Source organism: Chiloscyllium plagiosum, chromosome 4 (assembly GCF_004010195.1).
Source record: "Chiloscyllium plagiosum isolate BGI_BamShark_2017 chromosome 4, ASM401019v2, whole genome shotgun sequence".
NCBI classification, from domain to species: domain Eukaryota; kingdom Metazoa; phylum Chordata; class Chondrichthyes; order Orectolobiformes; family Hemiscylliidae; genus Chiloscyllium; species Chiloscyllium plagiosum.
Genome location: NC_057713.1, coordinates 109560586 through 109587466, shown reverse-complemented (window position 1 = coordinate 109587466; position 26881 = coordinate 109560586). Strand labels below are relative to the sequence as shown.

The 26881-nt window shown below is 41.4% G+C and overlaps 1 protein-coding gene across 1 annotated transcript in view; it reads left to right on the top strand.

Moving 5' to 3' along the window:
- Positions 1-2687: 2687 nt before the first annotated feature.
- LOC122549312 (cyclin-dependent kinase 13-like) overlaps positions 2688-26881 on the top strand; it is a 75523-nt gene continuing 51329 nt past the window's right edge. Inside the window, exons 1-3 of the mRNA XM_043688920.1 lie at positions 2688-3980; positions 5951-6592; positions 21152-21325. Coding sequence (XP_043544855.1) covers positions 2953-3980; positions 5951-6592; positions 21152-21325 — 1844 coding nt within the window. The 5' untranslated portion in view covers positions 2688-2952. The remainder of the gene's footprint in view (positions 3981-5950; positions 6593-21151; positions 21326-26881) is intronic.

The window sequence follows — 26881 nt, the reverse complement described above, 5'->3', positions numbered from 1 at the left end:
TCTGATTGACCCTTCCTTCTGGCTACCAACTGATTCATTCCCCACCATCGACCAACCAGACCATACCCTCTACCTGTGTTCACCTATTGCTACCTCACCACTTTGCCCCTCTCCCTATCCAAAACCCTCCCTTATCCTCCCTTGATCTGCAGCTCCCCTTACACCCACTCGTAGCCCTGAAGAAGGGTTACACCTGAAATGTTGACTTAACCACCTCCTGATGCTGCCAGACTTGCTGCTGCTCCTCCTGCTTGTCTATCTTGGATTCCAGCATTTGTAGTTTTTTTTTGTCTGAGATTTTCCAGCACCTTCTGTTTCTGATTTACAGCATCCACAATTCTTTCAGTTTTTATTTAGTTTACTCTGCTTGTTTCTTGTGTCCTCCTCCATCCTTGGTTAACCTTTTATTATTTATGTTTGAAGAACATTTTGCTATTTGTTTTGGTGCAGCCTGCCTTCTTTTTCTGATGCTTCCTCTTAGCCTTTTTTCTATCCTTAGCCTCTCTCCTGTATTTGAAATATCTGTTCTTGAATTCTATTGCTATTATTAGCTGCAGATAATCTTGCAGAATGATTGCATTACTATCTGTTCTGATCACAATATGTCAGGCCTGCAGATTCAATGCACTAATAATTTTTCAATAGATTTGTGCCCCAATTCCTTCAATCAACAATTATGTGGATTTGGCAGAAGATTCACAACTCCCAACAGCTAGTTGTCGCTGTGAAAAGTTAAGCATGTCCTTGGCTTTCCAACTTTTTTAACTTGATGTAGTAAATTCTCACTCACAGATACTTTTATTTTCTTGGCAGAGTTTCTCTCTACTTTGTGGCAAAATGTAACTGTCAAATAAAAGGTGCTAATAGCACCTTTAGGCTCAGCAACAAGTAGGATATTTTCAATTGTGAAGTATGAACCTTGATTTATGTGACTACAAGGGGGATGAACTCAACAGCAACTATTTATGTAATGAATTTCAACTGCAGCCCAAGTCAAAATTCAACGTGTGCCTGTGGCTACTGTTCAATTTAAGTAAGGTGCTGTTTAAAGTTGTTGCAAAAGAAATGTTATTTTTGGATGAAAATGGTACTTGATAACTTGAGCAATTACAATGGTATATGACTACTGTATTGTAAACTGGAGGGTTAATATGAAAATGAAATTGGATTGAGGCTTGTATTTATCTCTAAAGTGTACAACCACACTAAAGTGAACCTTATAAATTTTAGCCAGGAAGAAAAGTTCTGTCACAGTTGAAGACATTTCACTGGAGTATATACTAATGACTAATCAACTGTGGTGCACTTCGGTAGAGTGGTGAGGGCATCACGAGGATTTGGAGAAAGATCTGTGGTCAGTTGTGATTATTTCTATCTGCATTGGGATTAGAAAACACTTAAGGAATGTTCGTATATACAGGTAACATAGCCTTAGAGATGTATCAGACAAAAGTTCAGGCAATAACTGTCTCCCCATGACATATAAGGGCGTTACCATCACTGAATCTCATTGATCAGAAACTGGAATGGAACAGCTGTTGGGTGTGATCAACTGTGTTGAAGGATGGGGTATTATAGGCTGTTAAGATATCATTTATGACTGAGAATCAGGAGAAATTAGTTCCTTGCAGTTGTTTAACGTGCTTAATCTCATGAGCTGGAGCCTCTAGAGCAAGATAATGAAAAAAGGACATTGCTAACTGGAGAGTGCAAAGTCTCATGCTAAAATACTTTGCAACTACTTTCAATGAACATGTTTGACTAAACTGTGACAAAGTAGTGTCACGCTAGAATCAACATTGGGTCTTTAAGAAGCTATAGAAAGACAGTTAATTTGTATTTTTCATCTCCAGCATTTACTCTACTTTGCCTTTATTTAACTAGTTCAACAAATTTTATTGTTTAACAAGTGGTTTCAAATAGGGAAACGTGGGAACTTGTGGGTACTATTGTTAGCTAACTAGCATAGCTTTTAAGGGGAAGATAAATACATATGAAGAAATATAGGGTTGTCTGAAACTTAAAGGGTTCAGAAGAGATTAACAAGGATGTTGCCAGGTTCCGGGGATTTGGGCTATGGGGAGAGACTGAATAGGCTGAGACTATTTTCCTTGCAATAGAGGCAGAGGTCTGGTGGTGACTTTGTTGAGGTTTATAAAATCATGAAGGGCGTGGATATGGTGGGGGTAGGCGAGTCAAAAAGTAGATGGCGTAAGATGGGTTTATGTATAGGAAGGATGCTGAGAGATACGGGCCCAATAGTGGTAAATTGAACTAGATAAATTTAGTCGGCGTGAACGAGTTGAACGTAAGGGTCTGTCCGCCTTGATCGATGCTGGTTGGACAGAAGGCTCGGATCTGTAGTGTAAATGACTGGGTGGTACAACGAGCTGTAGGAGAGAAACACCATAAATCTTTGCATTCATCCTCCAATATCGTGCTGTTAATCTACTTTATCCAATAAAAGTGGTATCATTTTTCAGCTGGGTGTGTGTCATCTAAGTTTTACACGTGCATCTGGAATCAATGAAAAGGTCCATTCCCCCGCCGGGTCACAGGAAGAGGACGCCTCCGCAACTCGCCCCGGAAGTGAACCCGAAGGAAGGTCACTCACAGCCGCTGGCTGGCTCCGGGAGGTGGCCATTTTGTGAGTCGGCGCAGAAGCGGCGTGTGTTGCGCGCGCGCGCTGCGGGGTCGGGGACGAGCCGACGCTGTTAGAAAGAAAAAGCGGCGGAGAGAGAGAGAGAGAGAGTCGAGCCAGCGACATTAACTCCGAGAGGCGGCAGGCCCGAAGCGTAGGCCCAGCTCCCACTCTCTTTTTCACCCCGAGGCTATTAATCCCCACTCCGCTCGCCTCCGGATCTGAAGAGTGGAATGTGCGGCTGCTCCGAGCGGATGGAGTGAGCGGCCCCCGGACCAGGAGGGGTAGGGGGGGGGGAGTCGCGGAAGTCAATGCCGAGTTCGGATACGCACGGCGGGAGCCGGGGTCGCAGCCCCAGCGGGAGGAGACACCAGAGCCAGAGTGGCCCGGCTCCGGCCCAAACCCAGGCCCGGGAGAAAGGCCGTTGCGCAACGGCCGCCGCTGTGGTCGTCGCCGCCGCCTCTTCCTCCGCTCCCTCTCGCCCTTCCTCGAATTCGCGGCGTAGGAAACGCCGCAGGAAGCGCTCGGCTGAGAGCCGGGCCCAGCGGAGGGACGGCAAGTACCCGGTGTCCGCCGCGGCCGCCTGCTCGGCTTCGGGCTCCTCGGCTCTGCCGCTCTCACTCCGCGGCCTGGTCGAGTACGAGGACGTGAGCTCTCATTCGGAGAATTTCGGATTCAGCCCCGCGTCTACGGCCGGGCGCCGGGCCGAGCGCTCCCGTGACAAGGAGAGGCGGAGACGGGACAAGGGCAAAGAGAGCTCCCGCTCCAGGGCGGACGGCAGGGCCAAGGGTAAGAGCCGGAGCCGGAACAAAGCCGGGGCGGCGGCCGAGCAGCCGGCCCAAGGCGACAAGGAGGCCCGGGGAGGCCGTGGCTCGCACCGCACTGACAAAGAGACGCCCGCGGCTTACAGAGAGCCTCCGCCGCGGGCCTACCGGGAGGCCGACTGGGAGGCTCCGCGGGCCTACCGCACCTCGGCCTCGCCTGGGCCCCGCAGTCCGCCTTACCGGGAGCAGAGTCCGTATAGTACGTCTGTCCCGTGTTACCCGCAAGCTTACGGGGCCGCCTCCGGCCATAGCCCCAGCAGGCCCCCTACCTTCGAGCTGTACAGCCCGCCGCCGCCGCTCTTCGCTTTCAAGCCACTATACAGCTCGCGGGAGTCGGCTTTACACGCCGGCTACACTGGACGTTCTCCCAGCCCTTACCCGACTTCACGCCGCCGCTCTCCCAGCTTCTCCCGGCATCTTAGCCCCTACGATTATGGCGGTCTTTCCCCCGCTCCCTACTCCACTAGCAGTCGGCGACGCTCGTCCAGTCCCTACAGCCGGAGCCCGGAGCTCAGGTAAGACCACTGTCAGTCTGTCTGTACATCTTCCATTATTATCATGTCATTATATTTCTGAAAATATGTCTTAAAATCGATCTGAACTATATCCTGTGTGTATATGTTTCTTATGTATAAGTCGGAAGTATGTAAATGAAACATTACGTATGAAACATCGAACACTGTAAGGAAAAAATGTGTATCAAATGTCTTAAAATCTGAAAGATACTGTACATACATTACGCTAAATTCATAATGTTTCTGCCAAACATTACTGTAAATGTTGAATAGACAACGTTATGTGTAAAATAATATTACTCATAGTTGATTTGTATAAAATGTTTGGAGTGGATGTATGTCTTAATTTTCAAAAGTCTTGAAAAAGTCATATTTTGTGACAAGCAAATTTGCAAATGATTTGAACACTGGGCTTTCTACCAGTAATAATTTTGCACTTGTGTTTTTATGTAACAATATTTGAGAGAGTGCAATATTCAGTACTGTAGTGAAATTGCTCTCGTTAAGCTCGTTTGACTATTCAGTTCTTAATTTTCTATCAGCTCTTGACTGTTGGTAAAAAGAAGTTGTCTTTCCATTTGGTATAACACTTGGAAGTATTTTGAAACTTCAACTCGCTTTTTGGTAGCCTGTGTATAATCAAGTACTTGATACATTTATGGAATGAAATTGGTGTGGTTATGGTATTGAATATTTGTTTGTTAGGCTACCTGTAGCTGATGATTTGTTTTTATAATCTATTTCACAATGTATTATTAAAGATCAAATGGAAGCTTAAGCTACTGCCAGTGTATATAGTGACGAGCACGTAAGGAGGACTAAGGCTTTACATGAATGTTCTGTCATTTTTGGGTACTGCTGTATTTCTGATTTATACATGGTTTCTGATAGTAATTCCTAAGCTCTATTGGATAAGTGTAACTTTGAGAACCATCTATCATTAACATTAACATTAATTTGTAAAAATCTCATGCTGCTGATAGAAATGTATTTTGTTGTTCTGAATTTGGAGTTATATGTCAGTGTTTAAGAATGAAGAAATATTTTCGAAACAATTCAACCCATGAAATTTGTACATGACTAAATAGCAAGTAAAGAATATAAGAACTGAATAAGGCTTTTGTACTTCGAGTTCTGGGTTTGGAAGTAATTTGCTGCCTATTGTTTTGATACCTGTAAAATCAGTTCCGAACAATATAGCAAAGGAACAGGCCCATCAGCCGCCATGTCTGCACCAACCTGTGATACCATTTCTAAACTAATCCCATGTGCATTTGTTCTGTTTGGATTGAAAAGTGGTTTCTCACATTAGCTGATTGGGCTAAATTCTCTGAAAAGTTTATATTCTTCTATATCTGAACAAATAATTAATTCAGTACATCATTATGAGATGTGCAATCATTTTTCTACTTAGATGCCAGAAAAGGAATGTCAGAGGGCAAAACAATAAACAAGTCTGCATTATCTTCCCCCAAACCACAGACCATCTGACTGATATCACTGTTTCTGGGTCAAAATCCAGGAACTTCCTTCTTACTATCATTGTGGGTGTACCTGCACTCCTAGGACTTGAGTGATTCAAGAAGTTAGCTTATCACCACCTCTCTACGTCTTGGCTATTAATACTGGCCTAACCAGCAATGCCCACATCCCATCAAATGATTTAAATGTTTGGACGTCTCAGCTAAAGGCAAATATTGTAAGTTTTAATTACTTGTGAAAGTTGTGCTTCAAATTCACATTTAATATTTTAAACTTACCATCTTGCCATATGTGTGTGAGGCTCCATTCCAATATTTAATAATTCACACTTATTGCTGCAAGGAATGACCTTATTCAGTTCTTATTAATGATGGATGCACTTTAAATGATTCAGATTTTTTTACATTCAAATTACATGCTTTTTTTCCTTGAGTTATAATTATTGATTGTATTTGTTAAACCTATATTGATATGATTTATACTTTTAGGAGGCCTAAGTCACGGAGCAGAAGTCCGTATCATTCTAGACGATCAAGATCCCGCAGCAAGCACCGTGTATCAAGATCTCGTAGCCGGCAATCAAGCATTTCACCAAACAGTTTAACTTATAAAACCAGTCTTGCAGCTGAGCTGAGTAAGCACAAAAAAGCTAGAGCTGTTGAGGCTGCTAAAAATAATGCAAAAACTTCAAATGCACTTACTGTGACTACTGCCAAGGCAAGTAGCAATGCTAGTTCAACGACGACCGCCCATACATCTCAAACAAAGGATACAAGAGAGGCAAATAAGCTCAAGTCTGAGCGAGTGACAGTTTCCCCATTAGATACTGGGATCCAGGTATCAGTTAAAAGTGAGAAACCTAAAGTCAAGGTGACTACTCAGGAGGTGAAAATAGATCTTGACTCAAACACAGAAAAAAAAGAAGCAACACCAATGAACATGGGGTCAAAAATCCCCAAAGCCCAACCGTTGAAAGTAGAATTAATCACGCCAAAAGAAAAACTCAAACAAACTGTGCCAAATGAAGCTGCAAAGGAGAGAGAGAAGAACCCGAGTCTACAAACATCAGCTCTGCCATCACTACCTCTGCTCCCAGTGCTGACTAAAGAGGGACATGAAGAAGTGAGCAGGTGAGTGTTGCAAAACCTGATGGAGCATTCAATTATGAGATTTTGGAGAAGTTGGGACATGAAGTGATGAAGAATTGATGTAACTTTTGAGGCTTCATTGTTCTAATAAGAGAGCAGCTCTTTGTGAACGCTGTTTTTTGAAGTTAAATTTTTTAAAATTCTAAGAAGGAACAAGGGCTTGCATTTATGTAACTGTTTTATTTCTTTAGAACTTTCAGAAGTGGTCCAAGCAAATTTATGTCAAAAGTGAAACACTAAGCAAGTGTACTTAATTTATTCACAGCCGAGTCACTCAATAAAACAATTAAATGACCATTTGATCAGTTTTGGTGATGTTGGTTCAAGGATGAATTTTAAATAGTTTCTGAAAAAAATTTCCTATTTCTATGTTGGAATTATGCTTTGCCAACATTGTTGGAAATTAATTCAATGCAGAGGCCATCTATTTGCACGTTAATAGAAACACTGACACTTGATTGAGGTGACAGAAATAGGCATACCTGACTTGCGCTGAATCCGTTTGTGCATACGTGATTTCCTGACCTCTAGTGTCGCTGGTGTGTGCTCATCAGCTGATTTCACATCTTGTTTGTGCCTGTCTGTTGAAAATTCTGCTTGTTTAGCAGCTGTCTCTGGTGCATACCATCTACCTGCAGCTCGAAGCCCTTGCTGTGTGTTGCTCTGGACTCTGGCCTTTGTGAGCCCCATCTTTTATGCTTTCTGTCGTTCCCACAGCTGTTGATGGACAAACAGCTCTTGTACACCTCCGTGCAGGAAGTTATACTGCATAAGGATGTAGAGATGTGAACTCTTCTTGAAAATATTAAACAGTAGTATGTAATCTTTCAAAGCAATTTACTGGCTGACGTTTGTATGTAACGTCCGTTATAAGATTTTGTTTTGGTAACTTAAACAGGCTATGCTCCTTAACATTAAGTAGTCGTTGTCAAAACCAGTCATTGCCAAACTTTGATTTGGTTCCCTTTTTCAAGTCATGTGCTATTCTGAATTGAAGCTCTGTCATTAATTCCGGGGACACCCAATGGACAGATCTTATTTTTGCAATGCTTTGGCCTCCAGATATTGGACAAAAAGCCTTTTGGAATGGCTTGAGCATAATCTGGTAACTGTATTCAGTGTTGTTGCAGAGAGGCATCAAGAAGTTGCTTTGACAAAGGGTCAGTTAGACTCGAAATGTCAGCTCTTTTCTCTCCTTACAGATGCTGCCAGACCTGCTGAGATTTTCCAGCATTTTCTCCAGCATCTGCAGTAATTTGCTTTTGTCAAGAAGTTGCTGGTACTTTTTGAGAAGATTTGTATGTTTTCCAAAGTGGAGAGTACTAGGTTAAGTTTCGTGGCACTGGGGTGGAGGTGGGTGTAGTGAAAACGTTGAGTAAAGATTTTAATTAAATCATTAGTTTACTTAAGAGAGAAATCAGGAGGGCAAAAAGGGGACATAGTTTTGCAAATAGGATTAAGGAGAATCCAAACCGTTTTTACAATACATTAAGGGAGAGAATAGGGCCCCTCAAAGATCAGCAAGGCAGCTTATGTGTGGCGTCGCAGGAGATGGGGGAGATACTAAACTGGATCCCAGTGGAGGAGGAGACAGGAAATAGATGGTGACGTCTTGAAAAATATCCATATGACGGAGTAGGAGGTGGTGCAGGATGTCTTGAAACGCATAAAAGTGGATAAATCCTCAGGACCTGATCGGATATACCCTAGAACTCTGGGGGAAGCTAGGGAAGTGATTGCTGGACCACTTGCTGAAATGTTTGTATCATCCCTAGACACAGGTGAGGTGCTGGAAGACTGGGGATTGGCTAACTATTTTTGAAAAAAAGTAAGGAAAAGCCAGGGAATTATAGACTGGTGAGCCTGACATCAGTTGTGGGCAAATTGTTGGAGGAAATCCTGAGGGACAGGATTTACAGGTATTTGGAAAGGCAAGGACTGGTTATGGATAGCATGGCTTTGTACATGGGAAATCATAGTTGAGGGTGTGGTGCTGGAAAAGCACAGCAGGTCAGACAGCATCTGAGGAGCAGGAGAATCGACATTTTGCTCACAAGTCCTTCACCAGGAATCCTGATGAAGGACTTATGCCCGAAATGTCAATTCTCCTGCACCTTGGATGCTGTCTGACCTGTGCTTTTCCAGCGCAACACTCTGTTAACTCTGATCTCCAGCATCTGCAGTCCTCACTTTCTACCGGCATGAGAAATCATGTCTCACGAACTTGATTTTGTTTTTGAGGTAGTAACAAAGAGGATTGATGAGGGCAGAGCAGTGGACATGATCTATATGGGGTGTTCGACATGGTTCCCCATGGGAGACTGATTAGCAAAGCTATGTCTCATAGAATACTGGGCGAACTAGCCATTTGGATGCAGGACTGGCTCGAATGTAGAAGACAGGCTGGTGATGGATAGTTGCTTTTCACATTGGAGGCCTGTGACCAGTGGTGTGCCATAAGGATTGGTGCTGGGTCCACTACTTTTCATCATTTATATAAATGATTTGGATATGAGTATAAGAGGTATAGTTAGTAAGTTTGCAGATGACACCAAAATTGGAGGTGTAGTGAACAGCGAAGAAGGTTACAATGGGATCTTGCTCAGATGGGCTAATGGGCTGAGGAGTGGCAGATTGAGTTTAATTTAGATAAATGCAAGGTGCTGCATTTTGGAAAGGGGAATCAGGTCAGGACTTATACACTTAATGGTAAGGTCCTAGGAAGTGTTGCTGAACAAAGAGACCTTGGGGGTGCAGGTTCATAGCTCCTTGAAAGTGGAGTTGCAGGTAGATAGGATAGTGAAGTCGCAGGTAGATAGGATAGTGAAGAAGGTGTTTGGTATGCTTTCCTTTGTTGGTCAGAGTATTGAGTACAGGAGTTGGGAGGGCATGTTGTGATTGGACAGGACATTGGTTAGGCCACTTTTGGAATATTGCGTTCTGTTCAGTTCTCTTCTCCTCCCCCCCCCACCCCAATAGGTAGGATGTTGTGACATGTGAAAAGGTACAGCAAAGATTTACAAGGATGAAGCCAGGTATTGAGCTATAGGGAGAGGCTGAATAGGCTGGGCTGTTTTCCCTGGAGGCTAAGGGATGACCTTATAGGAGTTTATAGGGGCATGGAAATTGTATTTTCTCTAGGGTGGGGGAGTCCAGAACTAGAGGGTATAGATTTAGGGTGAGAAGGGGAGGATTTAGAAGGGACAAGTTTTTCATGCAGAGGGTGGTGTGTGTATGGGATGAGGTACCAGAGGAAGTGGTGAAGGCTGGTACAATTGCAGCATTTAAAAGGCACTTAGATAGGGCCAAGTGCTGGCAAATGGGATTAGATCAGATGAGGATATCTGGTTGGCATGGACGAGTTGGACCAAAGGGTCTGTTTCCGTGCTGTGTATCTCTGATTCTATGGATTTTGATTTGGGAAGTTTATTTTCCCCAATCATTTGTTCACCCCCCAAAACATTCTAATCTAGACCACTAAATAAGTAATTGGCAGAGATCTCTTCTGTAGTTTACACGCCTGGTTGTTTTGACTTGGACAATATGGTATTCTAATCCAGAGAGAATTTCGCAATGCTGTTTCAACTTGTTTACAATCTGTTGTATTTGATCATCAAAGCTGTTCTGTTGCAGACTTTAATGTAACAAGCAATGCAGTTAGATATGTTGGACATGCCCTCCGTAAACCCAGGCAAAGAAACATCAGGATTGAAATGATGTGTATTTTATTCTGTAGTTCTCAATTTTCGAGACTTAAGAATTATTCCTACTTGTATAATTAAGCTATTTTTGGGTTAAATTCTGTAGTGATATGGACCAGATTTGGTTTAGATAATGTGGTTAAATATTGATTTCAGCTGCTATAATGTATTTGTAATGTAACATGGCAACATAGGTGATGAAAGAGTAGGCCATTTGACCCCTTGAGCCTGCTCTATCATTTAGTTTGAATATTGCTGATCTTTATAGTTCAGTACCCTAATTCCATTCATTCAGCCTGTCCAAATCTCACTGCTACATGTTTGTATCTTCAGTGCTGCTTAGCATGCTTGTTGGACGTTGTTGAGACAAGAGATTTTGATTGGCTGGTAGCCTGAATATGAACATTCTGGATAGAATCCCAGAACCCTTGAGCGTTCATGCTAGGACTCCTTAGGAGTTGGTATTACTTTCAAAGATTATGCCTCTAAACATCTGACAGAAGCTTGTGCAAAGACTCATGGCTTTAAGCACAGTGAAGAGCCCAGTAGATTTTAGCAAATTTTTTGAGCAATTCTTTGTATCCTCTTCAAAGTGGGGCAGTGTCAGGCTTGGTCAAGTGGGGGGAGTGTAAATGTTGAATAAAGATTTTCACAATAGTTAATTTGGGTATCTTATTTTTCCAAAACAGTGATCCTCCAAAGTTGAACTGTTTCTTGGATATTTGGGTACAGTGGTTTGTCCACGTTAATAACAAAAAAACTCAATCTTTTTTGTCAGTTGTCTATTTTTTCAATGTACATAATGTAAAGCTGGGTTTTCTTGCTTACAGCCAGGACAGATATCATTAATTTATCTATAAATAGGATATTAAATCGCTCCTAGCAGCTTAAGGAATAAATACACCATCTGGTGTACCAGTGAGGCATATGTGAGCAGGTACGAAGAGATCTCTGCCAATTACTTATTTAGTGGTCTAGATTATGAAGAGAGAATTTTCACCAAGACCAAGACTTCTGTTCTGAACAGGTTTTGATTCTTTCCAACACCCACTGGCTGTGAGTGTCTTGCCAATGATTGTTTTTTGAGCCTAAGTATGAATAATGGCTGTATGGAGATCTTGACTGAAGAACCTCAAGTACATAGAAGAATACAGCGCAGTACAGGCCCTTTGGCCCTCGATGTTGCGCCGATCCAAGCCCACCTAACCTACACTAGCCCACTATCCTCCGTATGCCTATCCAATGCCCGCTTAAATGCCCATAAAGGAGAGTCCACCACTGCTACTGGCAGGCATTCCATGAACTCACGACTCGCTGAGTAAAGAACCTACCCTTAACATCTGTCCTATACCTACGCCCCCTTAATTTAAAGCTATGCCCCCTCGTAATAGCTGACTCCATACGTGGAAAAAGGTTCTCACGGTCAACCCTATCTAAACCCCTAATCATCTTGTACACCTCTATCAAGTCACCCCTAAACCTTCTTTTCTCCAATGAAAACAACCCCAAGTGTCTCAGCCTTTCCTCATACGATCTTCCTACCATACCAGGCAACATCCTGGTAAATCTCCTTGCACCCGTTCCAGTGCCTCCACATCCTTCCTATAGTATGGCGACCAAAACTGCACCCAATACTCCAGATGCGGCCGCACCAGAGTCTTATACAACTGCAACATGATCTTAGGACTCCGGAACTCAATTCCTCTACCAATAAAAGCCAGTACGCCATATGCCTTCTTCACCGCACTATTTACCTGGGTGGCAACTTTCAAAGATCTGTGTACATGGACACCAAGATCCCTCTGCTCATCCACACTATCAAGTATCCGACCATTAGCCCAGTACCCCATCTTTTTGTTACTCTTAAGTACTTGGAGGTATACTCCAAAATAACTCTTCGGAGAAAGCTAGAATGGAGGAAAATCCAAATTGAGGCTCTGGACAAGTTGTGTGTTTGTGGATATCCTCTATCCTCTGGTGTTGTGTCTGATCTTGGAATGCTTGATACTAACATTGGAAATAGTTGAGCTCAACACTGAACTCTTTGAATATTAACACATTGTGAAGTACTAAAAGTAATTTTTGTTGAATTTTACAACAATTTATGCCAGACCATTGGGTTATGCCAGTAACCCCATGTTCTGGCATAATTACCATCAACCTAAGGATCAAACAGGTTCAATGGAGAGTGCAGTTGAGCATCCTTAAAAATGGGGCAACCTGGTGAACCTACTAAATCAGACGACTTGCATGCCAAACAGCATAAGCAGCAAGTGATAAATAGAGCTAAGCAATCCCACCACCAACAGTTCAGATCTAATCTCTATTTCTGCCATGTTTGGTTGTGATGAGTGGTGGGCAGTTAAACAGCTCACTGGAGGAGTAGGCTCCACAAATATCCTCATCCTCAATGAAGGAAGAACCCAACACCGTGCAGAAGATAAGGTGCAAACATTCACAGCAATCTTCAGCCAGAAGTGCCGGGTAGTTGATCCATCTCGGCCTCCTCTGGTAATCCCCAGCATCACAGGTGCCAGTCTTTGGCCAACTTGATTTTCTCCATGTCAAAAAAAATATTTGGAGGGTTTGGATAGTGTCAAGGTTATACCCCGGCAAAAGTCCTGAAGACTTGTGCTCCAGAACTTGCCTATCCAATTTCTTCTAGTACAATTACAACCTGATAATGTGGAAAATTACTCCGCCATGTCTTGTAAACGAAAAGCCGGATAAATCCAACCCCTCTGATACTGTCCCATCAGTCTACTCTCAATTATCAGTAAAGCGATGGAAGATGTTATTAACAGTGCTGTCAAGCAGTACCTGCTCGGTTACACTCGATTTGAATTCTGCAGGGGGCACTCAACCTCATTTGCAGCCTTGGTTCAAACATGGACAAAAGAATTCCATAGGTGAGGTGAAAGTGACAGCCCTTGACATCAAGGTTGGATTCCACTGAATATGCCATTACGAAACCCTAGCAAAACTGGAATCAATGGGGATCAGAGGCCAACCTTCCGCAGGTTGGAGTCATACCTGGCACATAAGATGTTAGTGATTGTTGGAGCCAGTCATCTCAACTCCTGGATATCTGTGCAGCAGTTCCTCAGAATAGTGTACTTGGTCCAACCAGATGCTTCAGATCATCTTAGATGGATCCATGCATCTCTTTGACACGTCGGAGAGGGAAAGTAACTTTGTGGACAAATTAACTTAATTTGAACAATTGTAGTAAGTATAAATAGTGTTGTTTGGGTATGTGTTTATCATTCTGTAAAAGAAATGGAGGAAGTCTGGTTGGAGCGTTCTTTTTTTTTCCTCTATTAATTATTTGCTACATCGATGACCTTCCTCCACAATGAGGTTAGAAGTGGGTATTCACTGATGATTGCACAATATTCACCATTTATGAGAACTCTGAAGTCACCACATAAACGTAATGGCTACAACAGCAGGTCAGGCTAGGGTACTGCAGCGAGTAACTCACCTTCACAGGTCAGGGATATGATGAAATGTCTCCCACTCGCATGGATGGATGCAGCTCCAATAGCACTCAAGAAGCTTGCTACCATCCAGGACAAAGCAGCCCACTTGATTGGTACCACTTCCACAGGCAGCCATTCCCTCCACCACCAATGCTCAGTAGCAGCAGTGTGTGCTATCTACATGACACACTGCAGAAATTCTCCACAGGACTTAGAAAGCATCTTCCAAACCCATGACCACATCCATCTAGAAGGCCAAGTGGAGCAGATACATGGGTACAGTACATCCTGCAAGCTGGAAAAGAGGATGGATGAGGTGGAGCACAGCGTCACAGTGGTGGAAGCTGATGCCAGTTCATCCAAGGATAGGATCCAAGCCCTGAAGATGCAGGTCCATAATTTGTGTTACCAAGTGGATGATTTTGAGAATAGGGGCAAGAGAAAAAACATTCGGATCGTCGGTCTGCCTGAGGGTGAGGAAGGTGAGTGGCCCGTGGACTCTGTTGAGGGCTGGCTTCCGAAATTCCTTGACTTGGAGGCTGGCATGAGAGGATTGAAGATAGAGCTCACCGAGTCGCAGCGCGGAGATCGGGTCTGGGTCAACATCCTCGACCTCTTCCTCTCCTGGTGCGGTTCCATCATTACCGGGATAAGGAGGGAGTTAAGAGAAGACTGAGGGAGCTTGGGATTCGGTACTCTACTCTGACATATCCGGCGATGCTTCAGATCACCTTAGATGGATCCATGCATCTCTTTGACACGTCGGAGAAGGAAAGTGACTTTGTGGACAAACTAACTTAATTTGAGCAATTGTAGTAAGTATAAATAGTGTTGTTTGGGTATGTGTTTATCATTCTGTAAAAGAAATGGAGGAAGTCCGGTTGGAGCTTTTTTTCCCTCTATTAATTATAATTTGGTTTAAATTATGTCTGCCAGTGGTTGAGATGTACACTTTCAATTTATAAGTTAGGATATGCCAAAGGATGGGTGGGGTATTTATTCCCCTTTTTTAAAAAAAAATACATTTGAGTAAGTATTTTGACCCTGTAGACACTGAGAATGAGGAAACATTGGATAAAATAAGCAAATAATTTGCTTTTGTCACCACTGTAGTGGACAAAAAAAATTCCAATGATAACTGTACGTCAAGTGGAATGCGAAGAGGAACTTAGTGAAGTTATAGTTACTCGGGCAATGATACTAAACAAAGCAAAACCAAAGAATCTGTGGGCTCCTCTCAGATCTTGATGACTTCTTCATAAGATCTTAAAAGAGGTGACTGTTGAGATTATAGATATATTGGTGTTAATTTTCCAAAAGTTCTCAGATTCAGGAAAAGTCCATCAGACTGGAAAATAGTAAATGTAATTGTTGTTTGTCTCAGAGGGTTGTGTGACTTTGGAATACTGCATCAGACTCTAGTGAAACCAGAATCATTTAAATATTTTTAAGACTGAAGTAGCTCGATTGCTTTGCCTGATAAGAATCTAATGTTACTGGGGTTTGGTGAGAATGTGAAACAAGCAGATCAGTTATGATCTTATTGAATAGGAAAATAAGTCTAGACCTATTATCAATTAATGCATATCCATGTTGATGCTGGGTGAATTGGTAAAACCATGTGACAAATATTTTTTCCTGTTTCTATCTACCCTGTATGAATATGTTCAAGCCTATCTTAATGTAGACCTCATGGCATAATCACTTGTTTGTCTTTGAAAATTACATTCCTCGACTAGTTCACCTCTGACCAGAATGTATCCGCTTGATCAGACACTTCTTGAGCATGTTCGGGCTATCTGCCAATAACCTCCTTAAGCTGTTGCTGCTGGGCATTATCAGATGTAGCTTGCTGTATCAGCTCTGTTTGGCTATAACCAAAATAAATGAGATTGAAGATGACTTCATAAATCAAACTCTTGAGTTGGCAGTATCAATTTGGAGGTCTAGAGGAATATCTTTGTTCTTAGCTAGACTTGGAAGTCTGCACAACTGTAACGTCACTGCGACTATGTTGTACTTCAAAAGCCCAGCGTTGGATCTTTACAAGTAGTTGATTTATTCTTGGGGTGCACTTGAGTGTGTTTCGTCATGTTGTTTGTAGAAACAGTGTAACTTGAGGATTTAGCGCACAGGTGGATTAACATGTCTTGGTTGTTGATTTGGGGTTGGGTGGCTGTGCAATCAGCTTTTGATGTGTCACATCCCACAAAAAGTTACAGCTTGTTCATGAGGATTTTTAACAGCAGTTTAATGACTGTTGTGGGTAAACAAATGTCTTGAAAAATATTGTGTGTAAGTGTTAAATGACTCCATAATGATTAAGTACTGACATTTTAAAAGACTTTAGATACATACATTAGATTTTTATTATATTCCAGATTCTACCATTGTCCCTTGCGTACGTTGCAAGTGATTTTATCTTGCTCTGCAAAATGTTTTGAAGTGATTTTTGTGTTAATGCTTGGCTGTCTGTGTGAATTCTCAAATGTAATTGGCTTGGTGGCATTCGTGCAGCTCCATGCTGGGTTATTCCCATTAAATGATGTTGCACTTGGTTAAGGATTGAATGAGTTAAAGTGTTTGTCATAGAGATGGCTTGATCTTTCGCTGACACATTCTTTCAACTCGACAGTAGTCATCGTCATTTTGCTACTGATTCAACCTCTCGGTCAGTGTATCTTGCAGAAGGTGTTGGGAATATTTCTTGTAAAATTACATATAACAAAAGGATGATTTCTCTAGCCGTGATATTGTTTTGGAAATCCCTTCACAGATTTGACACATAAAGTTGTTTGTTTTCAACTTTGACAATGTTCTAAATGACAATAGACTATCAAATTGCCAGATTAGAAATTAGAAGCTGCTGATGGCTAAAACTGGTATGTATGAGTGTACCGTACTCTGCAAATGTGAACTAATGTAAAGAACATATGAGCTTGCTCATGCTTTTAATATAATAGCATACTTGTGGTGCCAAGGCATACAAGGGCTATGAGCTAAGTGGTGGGAAATGGGATTGAGTAGTTAGGTGCTTGTTTTTGTCAGAAACTCGCTAGGTCAAAGGGTTGACTTCTGCACTGTAGACATCCATGATAATGTCTTGATGTGAATGGTGAGCTGTGGGGAAAGAAATCATAGCCAAATTCCTTTTTTATATTTCTGCATTCGTGGGTTTGTTTCAAATCTAAACAAATCAAGAAACCTGGATGAAAGCCAGAAATTAAATGGCTCGGTCTAAATTTTGAGATAATCAAGTGTTTAGTCATGTGACTGACTTGAAATGCAGATTTCATCTCGGAGTATGAAATTTAGTGTCATGTAAATATGAGTGAAGAGTTATTTGAAGCATAAAGTTGAGACTGTTGATCTTGGGGAAATAGATCCAGCCAAAAGCAAAGTAGGAAATACAAATCTTCCTGAATGAATTCAGGATTCATATTTTCTTGTTTTGATGAAAACTTGATTGTGCTGTGTTTCTACTGGAGTTCTTGCTCAAGATAGCATGAAAGAAAGCAAACAAGCAAACTACTTTTTTTGAGAACAAACATCCTGTTTTCTAAGTTTTACCGTGAGATTTCTTTCAAACAAAAGATAAATGATGGGTAAGCAAGAATGCAACAGCACTCTAAGTGTCCTATGTTGTCACTAGCAAGATGTGTAGCATCTCATAAGATTAATTAAAGACTTACACTGTCTGCTGTGAGTGGAACGACACTGAATATGGAAGGCAATTTGCTTCCATTTAAGTTTTCCTGTCTGACTATGCTTAGCCCTGGAATTGCTAATAGGGCAGGGGTCATTGGGGGACATCTAGTCAAAGCAAAAAATGTTATTGTCATAGAGATATGCAGCAATGAAAACAGACCCTTTGGTCCAACTTGTCCATGACGACCAGCTATCCTAAATGAATTTGAGTATTTGGCCCATATCCTCCAAACTCTTCCTATTCATATACCTATCCAGATGCCTTTTAAACATTATAATTGTACCAGCCTTCACCACTTCATCATCTGGCAGCCCATTCAAATACCACCTTCTGTATGAACGTCTTAAATCTTTCCCCGCTCACCTTAAACCTATGCCCTCTAGTTCTTGGACTCCCCACCTTTGGGAAAAGACCTATTCATGCCCCTTGTGATTTTATAAACCTCTGTAAAGTCCCCTCTCATCCTCTGATGCTCCAGGGAAAATAGCCCCAGCCTATTCAGCCTCTCCGTATAGCTCAAACCTTCCAACTCTGGCAACATCTTTGTAAATCTTTTCTGCATCCGTTCAAGTTTCATGGCATTCTTCCTCTAGTAGGTAGACCAGAATTGCATGCAGTATTCCAAAAGTGGCTTAACCAGTGTCCTGTAAAGCCGTAACATGATCTCCCAACCCAAATGCTCAATGCACTATATAAAGAGACTGCTGATGTGGCCCAGAAACAGTAATCGCTCTTCCTTTGATTCATTGAACAGACTGTGTCTATCGAGCAGCTAAAGGTAGGGCTGGATCTTCCTATGTGATGGTCTGCCCAGTCAGAAGCTAGGATGGCCCATTGAAGATAGAAGTTTATATGATGCCTCCTGGAAAATATTCAGCCAGAGTTGGCAAACTTTGAGCTGGATGCACCACCTTCCTCTGGTTTCTCCGTGTATCCCAAATGAGCATAGGAATTGGGAACAGGAGTAGACCATTTGCCTGCTCTACCATTCATTAACATCACAGCTGATCTAATTACTCCACATTCCTGCCTATCCTGATATATTCACCCCTAGCTTAGAGAAAGTCTTGGACTTGTGAAAATTTGGCCACCCTAGTCATTTAGGAATTTACTGACTGCTGTGCCGGGATTAAGGTTAGGGGCTATTTGATCAGGTTCGGCTTTTTATTTGGTCGGTTAAGTTAGAGTTTATTTGATGGGCTTGACATCCTCCCTTACCTAATTCTAAATGCTCTGAATAAGTCCAGGCAATTGGAGAACAAAGTGAAAGCCTCAGGATAGGCCTTTTTTGAACTACCGTTGATGGATGTACTGAAGACCAGTGCAGGACAAATTGCGAAACATTGACTCATTTGAGACCAAAGAGAATTTTTAATTTTGCTGTGCTGTCTCGTGATTGCTGACCAGTTAGCTGGTCAGAATTTTTGACCATTATTATAATAAATTTTTAAAAAATTCTTGCTTAAATCGTTATGTCAAAATTTGGGTGGATGGGTTAAAAGGTACTTCTGTATGCAATGGTATATTTGCTGCTTTTAGCAAGCCCTCTTCACAATATTATCTGTGGGGGCACTATGGTATACATAGCGCCATTAATTGCAAACAGAATACAAAAATAATTGACGCAAACTAACTAGCTTTCAAATTTTCGAATCTTAAAATGTTTAACTACTGAATGCATTGGTCTTCTCATGCCATATTAAGAAACTGGATTGTTGCACCAGCAATTTCTACTTCAATTGAAGTTGACATCTCACTTAGTGGCATAGGTTTCTGTAAGCAGGCTGCAATGTGTTTTTAATCATCTCCAATAATTTCCTGATTATTATCCAGGGTTGGCTAGGCTATTTGCATGGATTTTGATAGACTAACAGCCCTCAAAAGAAAACAAACAAAAACATGCTTTTACATTGCTACTTCCTAAAAGGTCCACAATGCTGTAGAATATAATCTGAAAATGAGTGCCCAACCAAAGGAGATTTTGGCAGGGTGAGCAACCTTTGTTCAAAAATATTAGGTTTATATTGGATCTCAACAGAGGAAATTGAGAGGATTTCAGAACCGGGAGCCTTGGTGAATTGAGGCGTATTGACCTATCCCTTCAGTTTGGCATGGCTGACCTTCTACCTCAGTTGCATTTTCTCTATGTCCATAATTGTCTTATCCAAAATTCTGTCGATCTATCTAGTATGCCTGGGAGCATGTCGCAGACATCCATTGTTTTGAAGTGATGATGCTGTTGGAACTTGGGAAATATGGCAGTCAGTTGCGTGTGAAAAGATTGCTCTCTAGTGTGACAAACATAACCCAAATCGTCTTGAAATGGTATCTTGAGTATTGTATGGTATTGGCTTCTTTATTTAAGGAAGCAAATGAATGTGTTGAAAGCAATTCTGAGAAGAGACACAAGGCTAGTATATCAAACGGCAGTTTGCCCACATTAGCCAATCAGTCACATTTGCTATTTGCCCTCGGCTTGGCATGCCCTATGGGAAATATGGTCCCTTCGAGCTGAGAGGGGAATAGATTTTGAGAAAGTGGTGTGTTTTAGTGGATTTGCCCTTTGTACAGGGGTACTCTTCCTCTTCGCTTGCAAGGAGAAACTGGGAACATTCTCCCAGGAGTGTGGAAGATTGGGGCCGGTGGTTTTGTTTGATTCAATGAAGAAGGAAAATTTCCCAATGGCAGGACGGTGGGTGCTCAGTATGGGACATGGAATTGAGGGCAACAGGATAAAGAACCAAAGGGGGAGATGGATTGAAGAAAATGGTATAAAGGACATTTAAAAGGCATTTGGATGGGTACATGGATAGGAAAGGTTTAAAGGGATATGGGGCCAAATGGTGGCAAGTGGGACTAGATCAGTTTAGGATATCTGGTCCGCATGGATGCCTTGGCCTGAAGGGTCTGTTTCCATGCAGTATGACTGTATTAAATACCCTTGATGACCGAACAGGCATTTTATTTATGATAGAGAATTCTAAACTTTATTGTCCTTTGTAATGAAAATTTTTCACAGTAGCAGATCCTTTACTCTGCAGTTGTCACTCTCTTTTGGACTTTTCCAAACAGCTTGTGTCCAACCTGAATGTTTTACCAGCAAACTTGGATGCAGGCTACTCAACTTCATCAAATTAACTGATTTGATTGTGAATAACTGATTTCTACTTCAGGAATATGAACTCAAAAATGATCTGTTTATTCCTTCTCTATTTTGTCTGTTAACCTACCCTCTGTCCAAATCCAGTCTAAAGTGGGTTAGATTTTGAACTGTTGCACTTCTGGATTGCCAGTTATAGAGCTACTTAAGCAATTCACTTTCTCTAGACTACATTTGTATGTATTCTGCTATCATCTGCCCTATCACTAACGTTTGTCAATTTGAGTTTCTTTGACTCAGGTAAATTGTGGAAAAAAAAAGCAAATTTCATGTTTAATGAATGGCTGACAAGACTTGAATTTATGACTGCAACAGTGCTAAACAGGCACTTTAAGTGATACACTGAAGTCAAAGGGAAAGATCTTTTTGAATGACCTTATCTCATTCTGAAGAGCTTGTTGACTTGATTTTCCCAGGTTTATTTGAATGGGGAAACATTTATAGTAACATTTGATTCTCTTCTCTTGAGTCTGTGTTTTCTAATTACAGTCCAAAGGATGGCTTTATAACAAAGAACATAAAGAAGGATCCTGAACGGAAGACCCGGCACTTACTAACAGACCTTCCATTGCCACCTGAACTTCCAGGGTCTGATCTGCCATCTCCTAAAACTCCTGAAGAAAAGAAAGCACCTGTTGTTTCACAGATTAAAAAACGACCCAAGTGAGTAAAAATATTTGTTAGATGCTAAAGATCAGCCTTTTCCACATATGGTAGATGATTCCAGGTATTTGTAGCATGGCATCTGTATGCGCATGAAAATGAACATTTGAAAGTGCCCTAGAAATTTAGATAAGATGGTTTTCTTGTGTGCTGCTTTTGAGATCTACATTTTTCCATGCACCAGGGATAATGGTCTATTTATTTTTATATCATGTATTCTCTCTCCAATTCTCAGGAATCAAACTTAAGAATTGTGTTTGGGAAAAGTGATTTAATTTTTCTGACATTCCTTTCATCTCGTCCACTAGTAGATCTTTTGCATTGCCTGTAGTGACTTGTTTGATAGCATTTAGAGCTGTTATTAATTAAGTGTAATGGGTAATATGTGACAGTGCAATACTTGTATGATATGTATAGTGTGCATAGGTCTTGTGCTATATAGATGTTTACCTTTGTGTTTATAATGTATAATGATTTTGTAGATAATGCATTTGTTTGTGAAATAAGTTGAGCAAAGGATGGAATCGTTTGCAACGGAATGGATATAGTTGCACTGTTGTTACAAGGATCTGAGTAAAAGAATGAAAATAGATTTTGAACTAGAAGGTTAGGAAAATGTTGGAAACTGACAATTACTTAAAAAAAAAAGTAAAGCAGCAAGAAATACAAAAACACAGTAAGAACCTCTAAGAAGGAAGACAGTAGCTAAAATGAACATCGATTCCTCAGTCTCCACCTTTAAAGAATCAATAATGGGAAACACTGAAATGACAAAACATTTGAGCAAATATTTTGTCTATCTCCATGTTAAACATTTAAAAAAAACAATAATTACACGAGAAATTGAGGGGTCAAAGAAAACCTCAAATAATCGCTATTGTAGGAGGGGAAAAACAGCAAGGAAAACTAACCTGAACAACAGATGACAGCTCTCCTGGGTTTGTTAGTTGCATCTTCCGCCTTTTAAAAATAAATGGCTGCAGAAATAGTAGATGCATTGTTTTTCATCTTTGAGACTCCTAGATTCTGAAAAGGTCCCAGTGACATGGAAAGCCAAACTCTAACACCTCTTTTCAACATAGGAGACGACAAAGAGCAGGGCACTGGGCCAATTATCCTAACATGTGTAATTGGAGAAATTGCTGCCATACATGGGGATTAGTAGCAGTACTTTAGAAAACTGTAATACAATAAAGGAGAGTCTGCGTGGTTTCATGAAAGAGAAATTGTCTTTGATAAAAATGTTTGAGTTGATCTAACGAGGGTAGAAACAGCAGCGGAGGAAGTGAGGACTGCAGATGCTGGAGACCCGAGTTGAAAAGTGTGGTGCTGGAAAAGCGCAGCAGGCCAGGCAGCATCCGAGGAGCAGGGCTTATGCTCGAAACGTCGATTCTCCTGCTCCTCGGATGCTGCTTGGTCTGCTGCGCTTTTCCAACACCACACTTTTTTCAATTGTAGAAACAGCGGCACCAATACACAGATTATTTGAATTTCCAAAAGGCATTTGATAAGGTGGTACATAATGTTGGGGTTAATACATTAGTATGGATTAGAGGTTTGTCAAACTTACCTGAAATAGAGTTGGGTTAACTTGGTCATTTTCTGGTTGGTCAAGTATAACTAGCAGAGTGTTTCACAGGAATGAGTGCTGGGATCTTCTTTAAATTTATATTGAGTCTATTGCTGTAATGAGAAATTGAGGAATCCTGAAAAAGGGCTTATGCCTGAAACATCAATTCTCCTTTGATGCTGCCTGACCTGCTGAGCTTTTCCAGCAACACATTTTTAAGCTCTATTGCTGTAATGACTTGTATGAAGAACTTGGGGCATTGAAACTAAATTTGCTGGTGATCCAAAGATATCAGTAGATAGATTGAGTGGACAGAAGTTTGGCAAATGGAATATAATGTGGGAACTGCAAAGTTCTTCAGTTTGGTAGGAAGAAGAGAAAAGATGAGTATTAATTAAGTAGGGAAAGATTGATCTTGGTGTTCTCATATGTGAATTAGCAAAGATTGCCATACAAGAACGGCAAGAAATTTAAAAAGGTAAATGGAACATTGGCTGGTATTGCAAGGGGAAATGGATTAGAGAAATGTGTGAAATCATTAGTGCAGTTGTATGATGCATTACTGAAATTGTACCCAGTGGATATTGTACAGGTTTGGTTGCCTTACCAATTCAGTTGCAATGGATGTGCTTGCAATTGAAGTGATTCTGAAATGGTTCACTAGGCTGACTTTTAGAATGAAGGAGTTGTCTCATGAAGAAAACTTGAGTAACTAGCTCTGTACTTGGAGTTATGAAAATGAAGGGTGATATCTTTGAAATGTATAAACCTCTGAGGGGGTTTGATAGTTTGGGTGCAGAACTAGGGAGAACAGTTTCAAAATGGTGCCTCTTATTTAAGATGGAGATGAGGAGGAATTTATTCCCTCGGGTTCATTGTTGAGTGGGATGGGAGAATTACAAAGATTAGTGAAGGCCAGGATTTTTAATATGTTTGAGGTTGAGTTAGATTAATTTTAATCTGTGGAGGTTATGGGGTCAGACAGAAAATGCCACATCTGTATCAGCAATGATTTGATTAAATGACAGAGTAGGCTTTATAGGCCAAATAGCCTTCTCTTGTTCCTGTTTCTTTTGAAGGTGGTTGTGTATACATATTTGAGTTTCAAATGTTTGTGGAACTTTCTTGCTTTACTTGTAGAGCTGATGTCAAAAATGTATAACAATAGTCGTCGAAGTCTGCTTAAATTGATTTTTTTCCTCAAACAAGTATTTTTAATGTTTATGAAGGATTACCTTGTTGTCATTTGTTTAGATGTGGGGCTGTTTGTCTCCACTAATAACCCTGTTGTGATGCCGCAGCCTGTGCTAGCTTACTGCATTCATACTTGTGCTGGTAAGTAGCAAGTACGTTTCACTTGAACTGCAACATCACCACCAAGACTCCCCTTATCTCTTGACCAAATTGCTGGATTTCTGAGGGTTGATGAGAAGAGGATCTTCACCAGCTAAGTTTGATTGGAGGAATGCTGTCAAGGCGAGAGATTGGAGGAATGCTGTCAAGGAGTACAGGTGATGAAGAATCCTACTTGCGTATCATGTTTGCCTAATAGTACCTTCCTCCTATTGCTGGCCTTGAGGGAAGGAAAAGTTCTACTTTCCAACTTCTGTGCAATTATCTCAGAAAGCTGATAAATCAATTTGTGGAAGCTATAGTAGCATTTCTTTTCAGTGCGAGGAAGATTCTCTCGCGTTCTTCTGCACTGCCTCCTACTGATCAGTGAAGGCATGCTTCCAGAAACCCAATCTGTCTTTTGACCATGTAGGAGAACTACAAACATAGTCTTCGAAACTAAAGAAATCCAAGGAAAGGGATATATTTTACATAGACCTCAAACATTGCTGTATAGTTGCAACAATCCTTTGCAGTGGTTTGGAGACAGTCCTATCAACTAGGTAAAAACAATGACTGCAGATGCTGGAAACCAGATTCTGGATTAGAAGTGCTGGAAAAGCACAGCAGTTCAGGCAGCATCCAAGGAGCAGTACGTCGATGCTGCCTGAACTGCTGTGCTTTTTCAGCACCTCTAATCCAGAAGACAGTCCCTTCAATCTTGATTGCCATGAAGCAAGGCTGTGTGATAATGGCTTCTTCACATACTGTAGCCTCTTTGTGAAGTCCTTTCCAATAGGTTGAGTAAGCTTGAAGCTTTTCAATCTCAATAGGCTAAGAGCTAAGGTGACCCTTCAACCCATCCACCACTTATATATAAACTGCATTTGTGGCCCCCTTGCAAGTGAGATTCTGACCATTCACAATATCAGCAAGAGCTGAACTCTCTACTAGCAAGTCCAGAAATCTTCAAGCACCTGTGAGCAATGGAGCGTTTCCACCTGAGATGTTTTTGCTTCATTCTGTAAGGCAAGTGAATTCCACAATCCTTGCCAATGCCAATTTCTCCACAACCATTATCACGCACCATAAATTCAGCTGATATACATATTACATGCGCACGCTATGTAATTTGGTTGAGATCCTGCTCTTGACCACAGCTCAAGGATGGTACTGAATTTCTTGGAAGTAAATGTTTGAAGGGGTCTCGGAAGATATTATTGAAGAGGGACTCATTGGTATTTGAGGAACTTGCAGTAAATTGTACCATGTAGCTTGTCTCATCCATCTCGCTGAACATAGTTGGAGACTGACCCAAAAAAGACAAAAGTAGAAGGAGAGGGATCAGAAAGCTTTTCCTGAAGGAAATTCCTGTCCTGACTGTCCAAACACTTGTGGCTGCAGTCAACTGAGGGTACACAAATTGTGATGCCTTACAAACAACACTTTTTCAGTTCAAGGGATTGTCAAATAAACTTTTGATGTCAAATTGAACAAGCAACCATGATTGTTAAGGTTTGAGGTATTGGACTACTTGGGTACTGCAGCAAGACCTGGATAACATTCAGGCTTTGGATGAATGCAGTGTTCGTGCCAGCCTATAATCATCGAAGGGAGAATCTGACCATTTCCCTATTACATTCAATGGTTGCGAACATATCAGGTTTATCGTTAACCACACACTTAACTGGATTCATCCATAATGCAAGAATTGGTCAGAACCTGGGAATTCTGTGGTGAATAACTCACCTGACAAGAGCAAGTAGAGGCTAACAATACTGTGATGAGTGACTCACTTCTTGACCCTCCCTAATGGCATTATGGGCCAACCCACAGCAGGTGGATGGCAGTAGATCAAGAAGGTAACACACCACCACCACCTCAAGGACAATTTGGGATGGTCAATAGATGTTGCCATGCCAGCAATGCCCAGATCCCACAAATGATTAAAAAAATGCCTGTCCTTCCACCAGAAAACACAGTGGGAGTATGTTGGAGTACTTGCTGATCTTTCACAACGATTGGGTCAAACTTCTGGAATTGCCCTGCTAACAGCACTGTGGGTGAACTTGCATCAGATTCACCACAGCAATTCAAGAAGGTAACTCATCATCACATCGATTACAAATATAAATGAGCTAGAGATGCTGACCTTGCTAATAAAACATCTCGCAAAAGGAGAAAAAAGGAAAATGAAACAAAAGGGGAAATGTTTGTCAACGTGAATTCTACAGTCATTTAGCCACTGCCACATTGGTTAGCATCCAACTTCTGTATTAACAAAACCTGTTGTGAATGATGACTGTGTGTAGCCTGTAGGTACTGTATGATATTTCATATCTCATCGTGCCCTTTTTCTTCCTCTTTATAATGGAATCCTGAATGACCTACTTGGAATTTTGAATAATGCAATTTATGCAATCTAATTTCTAGCAGCTCAGCTTTCTAAAGACCAAATCCAGCTAAATTAGTGCACAGAATGCTTGTGATCTTGTGGTATGTCCACAGCGAAATAAATTGATAAGGTGTGCAAGTGTAAAGTTTGTCCATGAACAAAATGCAAGTTTTTGAATTGTGTTCTCAATAACACATTTACATCAGGCCGTATAGGGCTTGCTCTCTACCTAGGTCTGCCTCTGCTCTGTGAGAATGTT